Source organism: Halyomorpha halys, unplaced genomic scaffold (genome assembly GCF_000696795.3).
Source record: "Halyomorpha halys isolate HHAL.00 unplaced genomic scaffold, Hhal_1.1 Scaffold626.1, whole genome shotgun sequence".
Lineage (NCBI taxonomy): Eukaryota > Metazoa > Arthropoda > Insecta > Hemiptera > Pentatomidae > Halyomorpha > Halyomorpha halys.
The window spans coordinates 78,781-99,259 of NW_027109759.1; the positions used below are offsets into that span (position 1 = coordinate 78,781).

Here is a 20,479-nt window from a genome sequence, read left to right on the forward strand (position 1 = left end):
TATATATATGTATAAAATAATTGATTTGTTACATTGAAATGTTAAAAAGTCTTGTTAAATTTTATTTCCATTAGCTAATTTTCATTTTCGAAACATACTTAAACTTATTAAGTTAAATCTTTTATTCCAAAAAAGGATTTTTGCCATTATATTTTAGTCTGATGCGACTAATTTCTTTCTTAGAGTTAATTAACTACTGTTTGACTTGTTTGGATGTTTATATCATTTAAGTCTAGGTTAAAACTCTGTAATATTTTATGTTTTTATGGTTGCAGATAAAGGGTGAAGAGTTTGAAGCTGAGTTTGGTTCAATTTTTGGTATAGGGAGTAAGAAACAGAGTTTAAATCACTTGTTGAACTTCCATTATGAGCCCAGAGGAGAGAATATGCCCAAGAGGCCTCAGCAGACACAGCATGGGTGCTCTACCAAATCACTCATGGCGACTCAAGCGCACAAGTATAACAAAGAACAGTTTCTCCAAGCAAAGTAAGTTCCAATTTATTTCTTAGTATTTCATCAGTCACTATTTTAAGTATTGTGGTTTAGATATTTTGTTATCATGTATGCATTTTTTATAGTTGCCAGTTTGTTGTTCGTGAAGGAGGGGACTACACCTTTAACTTGGGAGATCCTGATTTATTAGTTGATTGGGACTTAGTGGAATTAATTGTAAGTCTGTTTTAAGTTTATTTAAAAGTTATGTATTTTTTTTAAATTTTCTATTGAAATTATAGGCATATCTTTATATGGCATGGATATATCATTTATATTTTTTTTTTCCTAATTAAGCATCTTCACTTGGTGGCAACAGAAAAATATGCTTTACATAAAACATTCTTTTGAATTGTATTAATATATTATGATTGTTTTTCTTTTTGGCATTAGTCTGGGTTTATAAATAGTAAAATATTTCTGAGTGGGGCTAATTTTTAATGAATGTTTGTTCATAGTTTAATAAATCATACTTATTTTTCTTTTGAGAAAATGTCTTGAAATATTCAAATATATAATAGGATTTTCTGTTTGTTTTTTTTTAGTACTGAATACAAAATTGTTAGCAAGCAGGATTTCTGTGCTGTCTACCATTATTTAAAAATAAAAAATCCTTTTCTTAGTTGGTAATAATTATAATTAGAAAATTCTTCATATTTAATATATATATTATCTCTATTTATATTTTTGGCATCTTGCTTTTGACTATAGTAATTATTCAGCTTATCTTATGCAATTGGTTTAGAATATTCTTGTTCACATATTACTCTTAGAATTAAATTTTCAAAATTTGATTTGGGGGATATATAAGTTTTTAGTCAAGGCCCCAGCTTTCATATTTTGTTATTCTATTGTAAACTTAAAATGTGTGACAAACTGATTTATAAAGAAAGGGTGGCTAAGTGGGGTTTGTTCCAAGGTCAAAGTTTCATTTTTCAGCAGCAAGAGACTTATGTGCTCCTGTACCCTAGGAAGATTAAATTCAAGGCTGACGGGTTAGCTTTGTTATTCTCAAACCAAAATATTTACCATTTTGTTAAAATTTATTTATTAAAAACAATACTACCAACTTCATTAAAATATTATGTTGAATTGAATTTACCACTTTATTATTTTTACCTTGTGGCTCCAGTCTTATTAATGAAGCATTTATAGTAATTATGTTTTAAATATCGAGGTTATTTATTCTAAGGGACCTGGTAAATTAGTATACACTCTCTTCCAAAAGCCGGTTTTTAAATTTAAGATGGTTAAAATTCAAGTTCCTTTGACTTTGATTGTATACTTACTACTATTTTATAGATGATAAATTATTTAATATTAATAAATCACAAATCCTTAAATTAAAAAAATAAAATTTTATGGATCCTATTTTTAGTTATCTTGATACAGTCATATTGTTGTAAAGTGGCCTCCTTACTCAATTACCATCTCCAAATAAAGCCTTCTTTCTCTCTTGTATTAAAATTATTACAAATCTTTAAGAACTTAGCTTAACTGAGTATTCTAAGCATTGAAGTTTTTTTTTTTTTTTTTTGTTTTTTCCATATTTGAATGTGATACCTTTCTCTAACCAGTAGTTCAGAAATTAAAATCCATAAATTTGAAGGGAAAACCATCCACATTATGGCTAGAGTGACGTAAGATCAGAGAATTAAGTGTTTTATGACAAATCAGCAATTTCTAGAGGAAAATCGTCATTCTGTATTCATGGCATGTGGATTAAAGCAAATCATCAGGTTAAAATCCTGATGGAGAGGTATAGGAAAGCATATTAGTGAGAGCAATCTGAAATTTAAAATGTGTTATGTAAGACTAGCTTTAAAAAAATAAAGAGTTTGATCTCTCAAGTATATGTGTGTGTGTGTATATATATATATATATATATATATATATATGAGCTATGCTTCAGTTGTCTCAAATGCTTTATTGATAGATAACTTATTTTCCTTTAGTCATTAATAACCGTGTTGTTCTTGTACTGTTTTACATTTGTCAGCACTTAATGTATCAACCATGGTGAAAGTTTCTGGTAAACATCGTTGTTTGTGCTAGTAATTTTAAAAGAATGATGTTTATTTTTCAAGATATACTGTACAAATCATGGCATTACTTCATTGAAGAAAGTATGCAAGGATGGTCATGATATTGCTTTTATCCGAGCTAAAATTAAAAAATAAAATAAAGAATAGAAGTAAAGACTGCAATAAGAAGAAAGGAATTAGAAAAGATACACATGATGTATTGGTTTAAGGATAGATTTCACAAGTGCTTTAAGGTTTATTTATAGTTGTAGTATAAATAATGCAAATTGTTGTGGTGTATTCATAATGATACAGACCAATCTGTTGCTATTTTAACTGTTATTAGGAAATTCATTTTGCCGATGTAATGTCATGGTCTAATTTTCTTTTATTTAAACAAAAAATGTAATTTAAAATATTTTTTAACACCACTGTTCACATTAATACTACTGAGATTAGGTATTTGTCAAGTTATAAAGCACAAGTTTGACCATGGCTAATATATAAGTACCTATTTGTCTACATTGTGGAAAAAAAAACCTGTAATCTTAAAGGTTATGATTAATTATATGAGGAGAAGATAGTTGGAGGTCGCGGTCAAAATATATAACACACATATAACTTATGTTAAACATAAGTTATTTCAACTTAATTGTATTATATTTTGACCGCTCCTCTCAACCATCTTCTCCTCATATAATTCATCCAGAGTCTATTATCTCTCATCATTATGATTAATTGATACTTAGGTAATTGGAAGTGTTGAAAAAGTGGTCTGTCCAATCTGTCTCTACCCACCAGTTGCTGGTAAAATAACAAGATGTGGTCATGTGTATTGTTGGTCCTGCATTCTCCACTACCTGGCACTATCGGACAAGTCATGGAGGAAGTGTCCTATCTGTTATGAGGCTATCCATAAGAAGGACCTAAGGAGGTATTCTACTAGTTTTTATCATTTAATTTATAAATCTGGTGGTATTATTTGCATTATTTCTTTTGATAATGGAATGTATTGCAGTTAATTTTCCTATTTTTTCATATATAATAGTGGTGCACAGAAGAGAGATGGGCAGCGGTAGGATCTGGCACCGCATATTTTTATGAAATTTATTGATTTTAACTATTTTACTAACTATCTTTCTTGATGTTTGGGCGTTAGCTGAAAGGTTTTGGCAGTTAAATGCACTTTAAAGCTACCTAATTTTGATATATTTTCATTGGAGGGCCCATCTTTTCTAATCACAGAATTGTTCAATTTTCGGCTTAGTGGTCCTTACTCTTCTATGGGTTGAAAACCACTGATTTATTAAGTTGTATTGTTGTTTCACTTCTTCAAATAGAAGTAATTACAATTCATTTCATTTTTATAGATGAATTTGTTATAGATATGCATGCCTAAGTAAAAAGGTCTACTGCTTAGATTTTTCTTTTGATTTTCATGCATTTCTATTCTTATTTTAAATTTACTTAATTTTTTAGGTTGGTTATTCATATGCCATGAAAGGTTCAGTTTCAAAGTTAACAAAATTAATTAGTTATATATAAAGTCATTTTTACAAAATTATTGTGGCTTACAAGGAAAGACTACTGACAATAGTGTAAATTGACTTTATAGTGTTGGCAGACCCAAAGATAAGAGGGAATGCTTGGTTTAATAATTGCGGTCTTCATAGTACTGAATTATTATTATTATATCTAATAATTAGTATTCCTTTTTGCTTTTACTGAATAGTTTTTATATTTATATTCTATATTTCTTCTTGTACTTTCCCAGTGTTGAGTGCATAGAAAAGAAACCCTTTTCTGTTGGTGATACCATCACATTGCAGCTTATGAAAAGGGAAAAACGTACACTGGTGGCTATGCCTGTAGATCAGTTTAATCTCAGAGCTTCAAAACCTATTCTGAGTTACGGTGATAAACAACTCGAAACTGTCTACTCCAAGCTTTTGACAGCTTCAAAACAAACAGTAAATTTTCTTTTTTTGTTTTTAAATATTAATCACTCTTTTATAGATTATTATTGCTTAAGATGTGGCACTCATAATCTGAAAAAATCAACTACAATTTATATTATTTTTATAAAACATTACTTTTGCAACATCTCGAATACTACATTATTTTATGGAATACCTTTATAATTTTTTCTGACTTCAAGAATTTGTTTGAGATGTCTTTGGAATGATGTGTTGATGTATTAAATTTTTTAAGGCAATAAAGATTTTTTCAGACTTACGAGGCAAAGTATCACTGTTAAATTAAGTATGTATAAATTACTCTGAACGTGCAATGATATAAAAATTTATCATATTTTTAATTTAGCAGTCAATGATCACGAACATCTTTTTAATATGCATTTATTGCAGGTCATTGATATCATAAATCATGAATATGTTGAGTTACAATCAAAAGTAGAAGAGTGTAGAGGTTGCCCTGAACTATGTTTTGTTGAACAGGCCTTGGCACTGTTAGCTGAGCGAAAGAGCAATCTCATGGTGATTTCATTTTTATTTTCTTTAGTAGATATATTCAAATGTGCTATCAGTTATTTATTTCCTGATGTTATACTAAGGTTCAGTCAAAAGATGTTACTGATGATGCTGTTACATCTCTACCAGTTGCCAGTAAAGAAAGATCTGATCTCGCCGCTGCTCCACCTAAGGTAAAATATTATTAAATCTGCTAGCTTGATACCTTCTCAACTTTATATGTTTATCAAGCTATGGCTCCAAGATTTTTTCCTGGTGTCTATTAAAAATTTAAATTTAGAAAAGGGCAGCTTAAGAATAAGAATGGTAAACCTTTAACAAAACATTTTGCTTCACAAAAATTGTTCCTTTAAGCATATATTTATTTTAAACCAACTAAATTAAATAAGAAAAACATAATAAAATGTTTAATATAGATATATCTTGTAAGCAAATTTACTTATCATTCAATCCTTTGCAATACTTTTACCACGTTCAATCTCACCAGATCATACATCGATATTGTTCCAAGAGCTTACAGAACTTGGTTTCTCTTTTGTAAACTAGAATATTAAGTAATTGTCCCAGTCCTTTATTGCCTCATAATATTTGAGAAGTAGAAACACAAAGAAAAGTTGTACGATAGGTATGCTGTTTAACAGTGTTAATATTAACAATTTTCCCCACCTCTAATATTTCTGTGATATCACTGATTGCCCTTAGAAAAGTTTGTAAAATTGATGTGGGGTCACAGTTGATAGTTTTGAAACCCTGTGTCTGCAGTAGTTCCTCATTATAAATGTAATTTTGTCGTTTTATCTTATTTTCAGGAAACCGAAACCATTCAAAATAATGATTCAAATGCCACAAATGATGGACTCAATGAGAATTGTGATGCTGAAAATCTAAACAAATGTCGAAGGTATGGATTTTATTCATGCTTAATCAAAGAAATATTCATGTCCAATTTTAATGTTCAGTCTTCATTTTAGTTTTGTAGTATTATATTCTGCAAATATCTGATTTCATGTGTAAAACCTTTTTATCAGTTAAATTTCTTCCCATTTTATGTTTATCATTTAAAAAAAAAAATTTAAGGTTGCCTCGATGTTTTATATCATCTTAGTTGTTTACGTTAGTAATAAAAATAGATACATAATTTTTATTATCGAACCCATTTTCCTTTAAGGAACATAAATATTTTTAATAGATTTTATAGTTCTTATTAAAAGAAATGTACTTTTAAGTTCCTAAAGCAATAAAAAATTGGGGATAATAGTTTCTTTGTAAAATTTATCACACTAAATTGTTATAGTTTATGTGAAAAATTATCTCCATGCATTTTAACTTGTGTTGTATAACATTGGTAAGAGTAAATGTTAATACCTCACTGTCATAACATTCTTTTTTCCTTCTTACTAAAAGTATTATTAAAGTTTAAGGTACATATATATAGTTTTGTTTTAGTTCATTTTATTAAAAAACAATGATAATTATAATGTTCACTACTGAGACATTCATCTGTTCCTTTAGCACTAAACAATGTTAAGGTATACTTGGCATTATCTCTTTGGACATATCAATATGCCTTTGTGCTCTTTTCTATCTCCCTATTGATATATCTATATTTAATAATTCAACATAGGTATATTGATATGTCCAAAGGGATAATGCCTGATATACCTTAACATTGATTAATGCTAAAGGGACAGATGAATGTCTCGGTAGTAAAAGACATTGTTTAAACAATGTTTCATGGTGAATTGTAATTGATGTCTCTGTATGACAATATTTCAAAAAGAAATAGATGCACTTAACAAAATTGTATAAATAAAAAAAGTAATGTTTAATTAATTGTTATAATTGTAGGAATTATTAGTACATGGTTATAGGGAGACCTGAAGAATAGTGATAAGTTTTTTTCACCCCAACGTCTTAATTAATAAACAAATTTAGACTTTTATACTGTGATTTTGGTTATACCTTGTTTTATCAATTCACTCCTATATTCTCAATAATTTAACTGGAGGAAAAAATTTTCTGATTCAATTTTTTTTTTTCCAGAAGTGAAAGTGATAGCACCTGTTCAGAGGGTGAAGAGGCCCCCAATATTGCCGCTGAAGATTTAGAAATCGGAAACCAAAATTCCAGCAACAACATGAAGTACTTCTATTTTTATCAAGGTAATTATTTATTTATAATTCGTAAATACTATGATAGCTCTTAGCAATTTTTTTTTTCATATAACTTGATATGCTCTTGTAGACTCCATTAGAAATGGATCATGTTGTCATCAATGAACTCATTTTATACATGAATTATCATTGATTTGTTGTTGAACTTTCAAAGATAATTTATAAGTTACATTTATTAGTATATTATAACTGTTACCACACATTTCTAGTTAATTGTAGAACAGTTTCAAGTGTTATTGTTTTAGAAATTAACTGATAGTGGTAATAAACTTGTTTCAAATTATACAGGTAAGCCATAACAGAATTATACTGTTTTTAAAATGTCATTTACCTACTAAGGGTCCGTTGATCCCATTTTATAAGCACTATTTTTTATATATTTATGTTACTCTTAGCATCTGACGGTCAACAAATCTACTTGCACTCCATCAATGTTCGGACCTTAGAAGCTTGCTATGGTTCCTTAGAGCAGTGCCCTCAAGAGATATATGGCCGAATTGTGGAGAAAGAGCCCGGATCAATGACGCCTCAGCTGAGGAAGAGGCTTCGTTATTTAGAGCATGTCCCTATCACATGCCAGTTTGAGGTGATAGAATTGGATTTGAGGCCGCCAGTAGTAACTGCGGAAGCCCTGGCTCGTTTTCAGGGTGAGTTACAACAAACTGAAATACTTGTCAAATTTAAAAAGTAACAATTATAAATAAATTAGAGAATTAAACGTTAACTTAACTTCAACATTAATTTTGAGTAAGTTTATCTTTGTTAAAAAGTTTTATTAATTATTAGTGACTTAAGTGGTAAGCTCCTGAAATTAAAAATCCTCTTATTTTATTTTCAGAAATTCTTATTTTTATTTATTTAACAGTGTTCTTTAGATCTTGTGTGTATTTATTTATTTATTTTTAATAATATATTAAACATTTATATTTTAGATTATTACAATATCCAAACATTTTCTCTTAGCACTCAATGAACATCTCTTTGTACTGTTATGTTCATACAAACATGATATGTTTATTTGTTAAAAAAGAATAACAATGTGCATAGATGACATAGTTATAATTCAGACTTCACTGACTTTTCTACATTTCGTATTTCATCGGCAGGACAATTTTGAACTACGGAAAACAACTTGAGAATAACAAGTCTAAAAAAAAGTCTTAAAATTATTGTATTATTCCATTCTCCATAAAATAGACACAGAAAATAAGACTGTGACCGAATATTTCACACTCCTTCTAAAACCTTTATGGACTCAGAGGTCACAAATTTTTAGGATGAAAAAAATTACTTCCAAAAAATAAACTATTCAATGAAAACCACGGACTTAAATATCACATACACCCTGATGTGTTAGCAAAAAAAATATTAAACTTGTATTTTGCACTGACCTGCTGTTTTAGTCCATGTTCATACCAGATATAAAACATACCATGACAAACTCCATGGGTGATATAACAAACTTTTCGAGAACATGTTGACAATGGACATGCCTGAATTTTAACTGAATAAAGCTAAAAAGGAACTGACTAAGAGATTTCAGTCAGTAAAATTGTGTAGAATTTACATTAAGAGGAGCTGACTTCTCTTGAATTATCATGACATTCCATTTATGTTATATTCATATTGCATCCAATTATTGTTGCAATATAAGTGACATGTATATGATATAAGAAGTCAATAGTGTTTAGGTGTCACCTTAGCAACATGTTGTCAAAAGCAGCACCAGTTAGAGTTTCTCCCAGGCAGGTTTAAATTTATTTTGTTCCAGAACCATGGAAATGAATTTCTACTTTCTTACTCTGGCTAGAATAGGTTGGTAATCAAAAGAATGACTACTGTGTATACCAAAAATGACTAGGTTGGGATAAAAAGAAAAGAAATAAGAATGTATAAAAGTAAAGTAAAATATGAATATATTTCCACACGTTTTGTTGTCTTGTTGTGGTTCAAAATACATCAAGTGAAAAATTGATCAACTATTCAAATTTATAGCTTCTTCGTTTGAAGTTTCCATGTAACAGTCATTTTCGATTTATTCCATTTTCCCTGCCGAATGGTGAATTGTACACATCAAATTTTTTGAGCCAATTAACATCATATAATAGATGTGCCTCTGGCTTCCAAGAGGTAAGTCTAGAGTTATAAAGAGTTTTTAGGATTTTATTTTATAAAAAGCCATTCCCTTTTCTTACATTTATTAGTATAATCCCCTGAAATTATTAATTTAAAATCATTTTAATTTTTTTTTTTTTTTTTTTTTTTTCATACTGAATTAAAGGTTATTTTTGCTGCTTTTGATATTCCAAAGTGTTGAGTATGAATTGTGTATTGTACTCAGTTCAATAATTATTCTTTGGTAAATCAGTTTTATGGTTGATAATCATGTGTTTCACATCTATTTGTAAACGTCATGATTGTATGAAAACCAACAAAGTATTGGTAATACTTAGTTTATATATATATATATATATATATATATATGATATATTTTATAAGTTAATAGTTTCAGTTGTTAATTACTCTAATTTCATATCTATATTCATGTTACAAATATTACAAGTTTAGAAATTTTTTTTGTCATCTGTTATAGATCAAATTGATGATAGACGAAAAAGGAGACAAAAGCAGGCTCAGAAAGAAAAGAAGTGGGAGCAGAAAGTAGAGAGTAAGAGGGCTGAATCGTTGCGTTACCATCGTCCAGATCCCAATCTCCGAATTGAATCATTAGTTCATTTCCCACAGTGTGGCTTAGAAGAGGCTAGGTCTGCCGAAATGAGGTTTTTATTTTATTTATTATATATATATTTTTTTTATTACTAGTGCATAGTGCTTAACTACTCTGTCTATATTATTTTATCAGTTCTAAAGTTTTTTGAATATTAAATTGTATTTTGGAAACATTGAAGGACAGTCATTCTTGTATCACGGAAAATATAACAATTATTTGATTAAAAACAATGGTTTGATAAATTCTTTTTATTCTGATTTTTATTTTTAATCATTATTTCATTCTAAGCCTATGTACAAAATCTTCAACAAAAAATCAAGAAGCTTTTATGAATCATAACTAGGCTAGTTGGTTTTCTCAGTTTATAACCTTAAGAGGTAATATGCGCATAAGTTTTACAAAAGTTACATTATATTTATTAATTAATATTAACCCTTAAAATTATTAATTTAAAATCATTTTAATGTTTTATTTCAAATTGAATTAAAGGTTATGTTCCCTGTTTTTGATATTCCAAAGTGTTGAGTATGAATTGTGTGTAGTACACATTTCAATAATTATTCTTTGGTATATTAGTTTAATGGTTGAAATTCATGTGTATCATGTGTGTTTTTGTTTGTAAACTTCATGATTGTAGGAAAACCAACAAATTATTGGTAATACCTAAGTAAGTTAATGGTTTCAGTTGTTAACAACCTCATTTCGTATCTAATTTCAGGTTGTTTGTCATCTGTTATAGATCAAATTGGTCTAACAAAATTATTGTATCTCAAGAAATACCTTCTTTTTATTTTGAATACTAATTTTTATTTATTTATTTTTTTAAGATAAAGTAAAATTACTTTATTATAAGCCTACAATGTTGATCCTTTGAATCGTTATCGAGGAGAGAGCCTAGGCTTTCTCAATATTTTTAGAGCTTGACTATTTGGTTTTGTTAATTTGTTAACTCTTAAAAGAAAATATGCGTAAACTTTATAGAAAAGTATTGGAGAAAGTTTGTAGAGGGTAAAATACTATTTTATTTATCATTGATTGACTAGTTCTATAGATGTGTGATCTGTTAATTTATTAACCTCAACCAAATTCATTTTATTTACTTTGAAAGGAGGTAATATAAAAAATAAAGATGGTAGAGAACATTTTAGCTGTTACTAAGGAAGGTTCCTTATATTATTTACTTCTTTAACTTAGATTTTCTCACTCGGTTTAACCGGCCATCATCGTCTAGTAAAGTCTTAAAGTTACCAATAGTAGTAATCGATTTTAATTGAGATTTTGATATTGTAGTTAAAAATATATTGGTGTAACCGGCCCTTATATATTATATACCTAACTACATAGTTTTTGAGATAAATGGGGAACCTTGGTATTCGAAATAAAGGTAACATGCTTTTTTGCCAATAAATTTATGTTTATCTTTTTTCTTACTTCAAGATGTATTCATATTTTATCAAATTGATCTCTGTAATGGTTTATATATTGTGTATAATAGTCAAATGGCAATGGTCCAATCAGCGAGCTCCAGCAGATCAATGAGTCCCGTTAATATGCTGGCACGAAATAGGTCACCTTTTTCCTCAGCGGTGGCAGCACTGTCCCTGGAGGAGGAAAGCAATTCTGGACCATCATTTGCTCAGGCAAGTTTATACTATAAAAAGAATAGTTACATTTCTTTCTGTTAAACAAATTTAAGATTACAGCTTTTAATAATTCAATTATGAAATGTTATAAAATGATGATTAAGAAGTTCGAATACATTTATTTAATCTGTTTTTTCTAATTTTCCCATACAGTTAACAATTTGTGTCGAGCAGGCATATTGTGTTTTTTAATCTGATAAACAATTTAATTTATTTTTAAGTAGTTCAGTTAAAAACCTGGCCAGATCCTTTTTTTCACAAAATGAGTTAGACATCATTTCCATCAGGTGGTTTCGCCCTGAGTGCAATGCTAAAGCTGTTTTGTTGAATGACTAATAAACTTTTAATATAATGTATCAAACCAATTGTCCTCAAGTTATGCAACAGGACATGGAATTGTCCAATTGTTTCTTTTCTTTAAGTTTTTCAATTTTCTGTACTGTTTAAGCTTGAATATTGTTTACAGTTCTGGGTGATTAACACCCTTAGGTAGGATGTTTCAGATCAGAAAAATCACCAATATAAAATAAAACTTTCATTATAACATTTAAAGATGACTTCACTGTATGTATATATATATATATATATATATATATATATGTATGTATGTATGTATGTATGTATGTATGTAGTAATTGATTGTAAGTTAATTTAAAGGAGATAGTTAGGCCTGTGGTCATCAAGAAGGGAGACAAATAGTTATCAACTTTTTTTTTTTTTAATTTAAATAAATAGTTTATAACTATATTTCTTCTAAACCACAGCCCTGACCATCTCCTTCAAATTTTTAAAGAAATTAATTCTCCATAACTAAAACCATCTAAGTTTTATTATAAAATAATCAAAACTCATAAATAAGGAGGTTTCATGAACATCCTGTATAGATATACAGCCTTTAAACATTTTAATTATGAGACATTGGATTAGGTTTTATATCCATCTTTTCATCTTGATGAGTATGATTGGACTTGACAGTAGTTAAGGATCATGATCGAGTTCAATTCATAGGAGTACTTTTTTCTGTAATGTAATACACTACTGGACAAAAAACAAAGTGCACACCACTTTATTTTTAATCAAGATTCACAATTATGCTAAACAGTAAAGACGTTTTTATTGAAAATTGATTACACTGATAAGATTTGTGTTTGTTTTCTATTTCTAAAGGACTAACCTTGAATAATACTTACAGACAAATATAAATGCTCACCTATGTATTTCCTAAATGAGACATTTTGTGTTGAAAACATGTATTCCGAAGACATAACCATAGTAAAACTTGATGTAGGCTTGGGAATGAGCTATTGGATGATAATATGGAATAACCTTTTCTTCAGTACAAAAAATATTTAAAACGGATTATCTTACAACTACGGAAGAATCTTATGTACAGAGGTGAAATGAAAAAGGATTTAGTACAAGAGCCCAAGAGGAGAAAAAAGGCAGTTATCTCACCCCAATTTTTTATTACTTTAATAAAAACTATAATTACTTGTCAAACTTGATGAGTCTGCCAAGTATAGGTAGGGGGATTAAAAAATGGTGGCTGTTTCAAAACCTTTAAAAAGACATTGATTTTTCATTCGGAGCTCTATATCTTAAAAGCTACCAACACCACTAGAAAATCTAAGAGAACATTATTTAAAGAAGAGTAAATTTGCTATTGTATATTACCTCTAAAAGATCTATTATGTCCAATAGTTCTCAAGACATAGCTTTTTAAAAAGCAAAATTTCGTAAAAATCTACTGAAAGATTATTAGTTAGTTAATTTACTTTGAGAAATCTATATCTCTAAATATGAGATTGGACCATTGGACTACTGAAACCATTGGAACGTACTGATGTCTGCCAGTGCTCAAATTAAAGCTAGTTTGATGGACTATAAAGAAGTTAATGACATTTACCTTCGTAGGAATAGTAGTTTTCATGATATTTACTAAAATAAATTGATTTATAGTTGTTCAGACAATAAATTTGATTTATGAAAAACTTTATTTCAGAAACCATTGGACGTACTGATGTCTGCCAGGGCTCAAATTAAAGCTGTTTAAATTTACTAACAAAATAGTTAACTATTTTTATCTTTGTAGGAGTAGTAGTTTTTATATTAGACAAAATAAACTCACAAAAAACTAGAAATTATTATATTATATAATTATATAATGGATTTTTCCATTCGTATAAAATATTGGATTTTTGAAAAAATATATCTCTAGATCCATAAAACGCACATATGTCTGCCAACACTCAAAATAAAGGAAATTTAACTTACTATTAAGTAGTTTATGACTCTTATCTTCGTAGGGGTAGTCGTTTTTATGATATTCACATATGAATATAATTTTGGCAAATGAAAATTTGTCCGAACAACTATAAATCAATTTATTTTAGCAAATTTCATGTAAACTATTACTCCTACAAAGATAAACATCATAAACTACTTTATAGCTCATTAAACTAGCTTTAATTTGAGTGGTATGACAAATGGTTTTTGAGATATAAATTTTTCAAAATAAGTTTACTAACTACTGATCTTCTAGTACGTCCCATACAACATTTTTATGAAATGTTGCTTTTTAAAAAAGGTCAAAAACTATTTAACGTAAATAACTCATACTTTATAGCTCATTAGACTAGCTTTAATTTTAGTGCTAATAGACAGATGTACATCAAATGGTTTTTGAGATATGAATTTTTCAAAATAAATTCACGAACTATTGATCTTTTAGTACGTCCCATACAACATTTTTATAAAATGCTGCTTTTTAAAAAGCTATATCTCAATAACTATAAAAGGTAAATAACTCTATTGGGGCTTATATTTTAGCAAATTTACTCTTCTTTAAATGACGTTCTCTTAGGTTTTCTTGTGTTGTTCCTACTTTTTAAGATATAGAGCTCCGAATGAAAAATTAGTTTTTTTTATCGCTTTGAAACAGCCACCATTTTTTATTCTCCCTACCTATACTTGGCAGACTCATCAATTTTAACTATTAATTATATAGTTTTCATTAAAGTAATCAGAAATTGGGGTGAGCTATCTGTCTTTTTTCTCCTCTTGGGCTCTTGTACTAATTGCACAAGGAGAGCTAACTACCCCAGCATGTATACTGAGAAGTAAAAGGATTGAAGTTTTGGCCTGTACCATAAGGAGGAAACAAAATAGGGTTTTGATACAAACAAAAATTAACAAAGTCATTCCGTTGTCAAGAAAAAAGATTTTATAAGGATGGCCTTGACAATGATTATTCCTTCATAGAATGTGGTTCAGCAAGCATAAATAATCTTCCTAGAGATCAAAATCAAGTTAGGGGTGTGGTGCTTTGGGGAGTAATAACTACATTTTGTTCGAGTCAAACAGTGAGTTTTATGTTAATCTTGTCTGAAAAATATAAAACCCTAGCTTGAATGTGTTTTTCCAACTGGAGACTATTATATTTTACATGTCAATGCTGCTTGCCATGTGTCTCAATATATTAAAGCTGGTTTAGGAGAAATAGAATTTTCACTCTATCCACGTTCAACATACCTAAATCCTATTTAAAACTACTTGCAACACTTTTATAAGGACATTTACAGCTGATGAGCTTTTTTGATGGCACTTACAAGTGATGAGGAACTGAAGAAGAAAATTTTAACAGCAACAAAAAATTAAAAACTGAAAAACCTGATTTACTTAAAAATCTCTGCTTGCCTATGAATAATTGATTAAATTTGGTGGTAGACAGACAAAAAGATACCATTAGCTACTAATCTCCTAACTGATAATATTATTTAGTTATTGATTTCTCATCATAAATTGTTTGTTTCATTAGATGCTGAAGGATGGTAAAGGTATTACTACTCAAGAGGCTTGGCCAACTATCGGTAGCAGCGTAACTAACACCACTGCTTCCAGTGGCTGGCCAAGAAGGCAGCGCCAAGCAAGCGTGACCCAGGATTATATGGATTCCGATAACGATTCAGCTTTCTCCCCTCCAGCTAGGCCTTCATTCAATATTGCAGAGGCTATTCAAATGGCTGCTTCTATGGAGAAGGGTTTGTTATAAATAATTAAAATATATACACTGTTCATTCTTTCATTGATTTTTAATAGATTGTCACATTCCAATCAAACGTCAAACGTATATGATTAGATATAAATGGGTTTTGTGAAATCATTTTTTTTTTTAAATTCTGGTTATTCGTTAAATATTTTTTATGCTCAATCAATTAACTTTCATCAGATTCTGTTAAATTACTTATTTTTTATCTAACTAATTCACTTTTTCTAATATTATTTCATTTACACTTTCTAATATAACCTCACCCCTCTATCAACAATACATAGTTTAAATCTACCTTACATATCAGATTTAGTATATTCTCATATATTTTATTTTAGTTTATTTATTTATTCATTTTAGTGTTGAAAAACCCATCAAATTTAACCATATTTTATCTCGTATATAACTATTTTGATCATAAATTAATTTTGCTTAAAATTTCAGCACAAGGCTGGTTCAAATTTTTTATATCTGATTTGAAATAAACAGTATAATCAATATTTTCTGATGTATAGATAGCTCCTAGCATTTTTCTTTTTTTAAGATTTTCCTAATGTAAATCCATTTTATTTTCAAAATCCAAAATATGCTCTTTTTTTTAATACATGTTGCACCAATGCTGTTTTATTTGGCTCTTTATCCTTATTTTTTACATTGGTATTATGCCGATATACTCTCTCCCAATAATTGTTTAGTCTCATATGTATATTCCTGGACAATTCAAACATGCCACTTTATACATATAAAGTGATTGATACATATCAATCCTGGTTAATTTTTTTTTTCTACTTTGTCCTTTATTCTTCTGTAGTAATTTTTAATCTTAATACTGGGTCTATAACATGAGGAGTACACAGCTATGTCATGATCTTTGAAGGATCTCAGTATATCTTCAGAAAACCCCCTTATGTAGTTATATACATAAAAATTCTTATTGATTTTTTATTTTTGCCTATTATTGGATTTCTTAAATTTTATATCCCAAACTTAATAAATTAAATTTTTATGGTAAACATTTTCAAGGAATATATTAAAAACATTGCTCTTTACTGCATTCAATCTACTCAAATCAGTAATTTTTACCACCATATTTATGTAATTATTTATAACATATGGAAGAGGTGACATGATTAGTAAGTTAAAATCACGTTACTGCTGGTTTATTTTTTTTTGTATCTTTGTTGTTTATATCTATAAGAATATTATTTTTTTTTTTAGTTTTTATCTGTTACTAATAGTATTATTGTGCATCAGCCTTGTCTCTTCTATAAAATCATTGCCCTTTCTTATTAGGAAAATATATTGAAGTTTTTAATTTAAGAGAACTATGTAACCACCAGAAATGAATGACTTCGCGATTTGATTGTTTTTATTTTTTCTGAATTGAAATAAAACTAACGGGTGTATCTGTATCCTATATGATTGCCACAAATGTGTAAGTTAAGAAAACTTTAAAGATCTTTCACGTTATATTTAAAATTTGTTTGATTTATTGCAGGTGACAACAACTCTGGTGGCGGTGGTCGCAAAAAGAAGAAAAAGCAGCAGAAAATCTTGTTCTCGACTGGATTCCAGAAGGGAAACTAATGTAGTACAGAATCCCCCGCCAACTTGATCAGTAGCAAGAAAAATGAGTCCTTATATTATTAAATAGTTTGGTGTCCACTTTCTTCTGTCTGTTAGATGTCATTCACTCTTTAGAGGGAAATGTTCTATTAAATAAATATACTGTCTTACCATATAAAATAATTTAAACAAAAAAAAATCTATTAGGTATTGGTTGTTACTTTTCTGTTGACTCTGTCTAATCATTAATAGAGTTTCTGTTATTAACTTGATATTAATGATATCTTAAGAGAGGGCAGGAAATGATTAAAGACGCTCTTTATCCCAATGATATTATGTCATGTACAAAAGAAAGAAGAAAAAAAAAATGAAAAATATAAAAAATAAAAAAAAAATTGGTTATACTATTACAACTCTGTTTATTTACTTTTAAATATTTTTATTATTTAATCAAAGGTCATGCTATGTGTAGTTCCTTTATGTTTTACATTGTGATAAGCAAAGCTGGTTTAAAAACTTATAGATATTTTTTTGTTTTCTTTGAAAAACTGATAAACTAAATGCTAATAAATGTACCATTTGGGAAATTGTGATTAGAATTCGGTCCCAATAAAGTCTGCAAATTATCTTAATTTTTGTTGAATTTCCTTATACCTATTTCAATATCATACTATGATAGAAATGAATTCATTGATAAGGAAGAAGTGGTATGTTCATTAAATCATAAACAGTCTTTTCTTTATCAGTAAATAGAAGAGTGGTTAGAACACTAGTTTCCTGCTCTGAAGCATTATTTATTTATTGACTTTAAAAACACGATTAGTTGACAGCTTGAATCCTTGGATAAACCAATATTTTATGACAATAAAACAATGTTTATAAGGCTCTCATTTGTTGAGGGGGCTGCCTTTAAAAGTAACTTAAAATTCCTTTCAATGTAATCTACGATTCTCTAATCCACCATAGATTTCTATTTCCACATTACCTATAGATTTTATTACATGATAAATGATAAGTAGGATTCATCAATTTTTTAGTATACATATCTGGTATAATCATTGGTGAGTAAACCATTGTATTGTACTCAAGAGGAATCAACGGCATCCTTGGCTTTACCCCTTACTGATATTAGTGCTGATAGTTTTTTTGTAAAGGTAAAGTTAGTAGAGTAAAGGTAATGGAGATTTCCTTTTGTAAATACCTTTTCCCCTTCCCCTCCCCCACATACATATAGTCGGTTATTCAGTTTTTACCTACTATGATTCTCTTCATGCCTAGAAAATATTCTATCTAGTCACTTCCTAATTCCATTTTTTTTTTTTTTTTTTTTAGTGCTTATATAATTGTATTGTATTTAAAATAGAGTAATATCTACCTAATTCAAAATACTTCATTGGTATAGCATATCACCTGTACCTGTTCTAATCAGCAAATGTAGTTTCTCTTCAATTGATATGTCTACTCTTAATAAATGACCACGTACTCATATAGCAGATCCAATTCCCTGAATGCTGAGAACGTGAGGAATGAAATAGTATTTTTAGGTTCGTTGTAATGCTATTGTTAGTGCTGCTTACTGAAGATAGGAATACAATTTAGTATAGGTAATCCAAACTTCTATGCTCCAAATACTCCAGTAATTTGAACTGAAAAGAAAAACTGTTTTTTTTAGAAAACTCAGCACACAATAACATTTCTGTTTTCAGATATAAGTTCACCTGTATAAAGGGCATTTTTAACTTTCCAATCTATAGGCAAGTTATTGTCATCACTGGAAATTCCTACAGTTTCGATATTGGGCAATCTGATTCCTACGGAAGTGTTCATAATATTTAGTTGGAATTAAAAATACCTAATATCTATTGCATAAATAAAATCATTTGACTCTATTAAACTAATTTTTAATAGTAGGAATACATATTATACTAATTTTGTTGCTGAAGTAATTTTTTTTTATCAATCCATTCAGAACAAATTAAATCATTACTCAGAATGTAAAAGAAAATTTTTTTTTTATAATTTCAAGCTCTCAAATTTCCAATAAAATATTTTTAAAAAATATGAGCTATAGATAGTTGATCGTAGATTAATAAGTGGAGATGGTCAGGGGGGTGGGGTGCAATTAGCAAACAAACAAAAATAAATGAAAAATTATTTATTCATACCGGTGTTTCTCCTGAGTTTCAGGGAACTTGCATGAGACATTGAATTATCTCTGCCGCAAGCTCCCTGATAAAGACCCAAAACTCAGGTCGAAACATTGGCATGAATAAATAATTTTATGTTTTTTTGCTAATCACACTCACTCTCCAACCATCTCCACTTCATAAATAAAAATAGTCATGTACATTGATATTGATGAATTTTGTTAGACTATTTTTCTACTTTCTGTAACCCGAACACCCCTGCAGCAATTAATTCGAATTGCCTATATTACACTGTACTTAGTATTTATGTTGGAATTGAAAAAAAAGAATGGAATGCCCTTCATCAATCGAAAATATTTACTGGAATTATATGTATTTGATATCAAGGAATAAATTTAGTTCTGTCTAGTCATATTTGTGTCCTGGTGTAATTGGTCGAACCGATAATCATTTAAATCACGGACCTGTGCGAAAATGGCCCAGTATTAATTTTATCAAATTTACTAACTAATAAAAAGTATAAAACTCAACCACAACATTCCTGTTTTAAAATGAAACAAAGTTTCAGATAAAAACAAAACCCCTCTACATAGGCTCTGCTGTACTGTATGAACCCATTATTTAGGACACAGACAGGACAGCCACAATGGTTGCAGACACACAAACAGCCTGAGTACAAGTAACTAAATTCTTCAAATCAACAAACCTGGTGAGTCCCATCACCAACAGACTGACACAAAATACAGATTAGTTAAATTGAGCTGTACTTTAAATTTATTTTTCTGATCGCTTAAATTAAAGAGAAATTATTGCTTAGAAATTTTAGTTTAAACGTAATTGAAATTTAGAACAAAAATACCCTAAATTTGTTAAACATTTTAAATATTCATCAACAGCATAAATCTTAAAACGTATCAATTCTAATATTATTGATTCTAACATTAATAGTTTTCTGTTGATAAATTATAACTTTTTGCACATATTTCTTATATAATTACTTTAAATTAAGAATAATACAGTCCCAGATTAGTTTCTTTTAAAATTTTGATATATTCTTTGGAGACATAATTTGACTGTTGGTATGATGATTAGATAAAACCATTAAGATGGAGAATGTTCAACTAAAAATAATAGCTTGATTTATATAATTAGCTTTAATGAAAG

At 28.8% G+C, this 20,479-nt stretch overlaps 1 protein-coding gene across 1 annotated transcript in view; it reads left to right on the top strand.

Annotated features, from left to right (window-relative positions):
• The window catches only part of LOC106684891 (E3 ubiquitin-protein ligase RNF10), an 18,883-nt gene extending 1,083 nt beyond the window's left edge, over positions 1–17,800 (top strand). The window contains exons 3-15 of the mRNA XM_014427210.1: positions 276–487; positions 580–670; positions 3,267–3,451; positions 4,292–4,487; positions 4,884–5,012; positions 5,090–5,179; positions 5,816–5,907; positions 7,050–7,168; positions 7,576–7,827; positions 9,774–9,960; positions 11,407–11,551; positions 15,372–15,594; positions 17,101–17,800. Of these exons, the coding sequence (XP_014282696.1) occupies positions 276–487; positions 580–670; positions 3,267–3,451; positions 4,292–4,487; positions 4,884–5,012; positions 5,090–5,179; positions 5,816–5,907; positions 7,050–7,168; positions 7,576–7,827; positions 9,774–9,960; positions 11,407–11,551; positions 15,372–15,594; positions 17,101–17,189 (2,010 nt within the window). The 3' untranslated portion in view covers positions 17,190–17,800. The remainder of the gene's footprint in view (positions 1–275; positions 488–579; positions 671–3,266; positions 3,452–4,291; positions 4,488–4,883; positions 5,013–5,089; positions 5,180–5,815; positions 5,908–7,049; positions 7,169–7,575; positions 7,828–9,773; positions 9,961–11,406; positions 11,552–15,371; positions 15,595–17,100) is intronic.
• Positions 17,801–20,479: the final 2,679 nt, after the last annotated feature.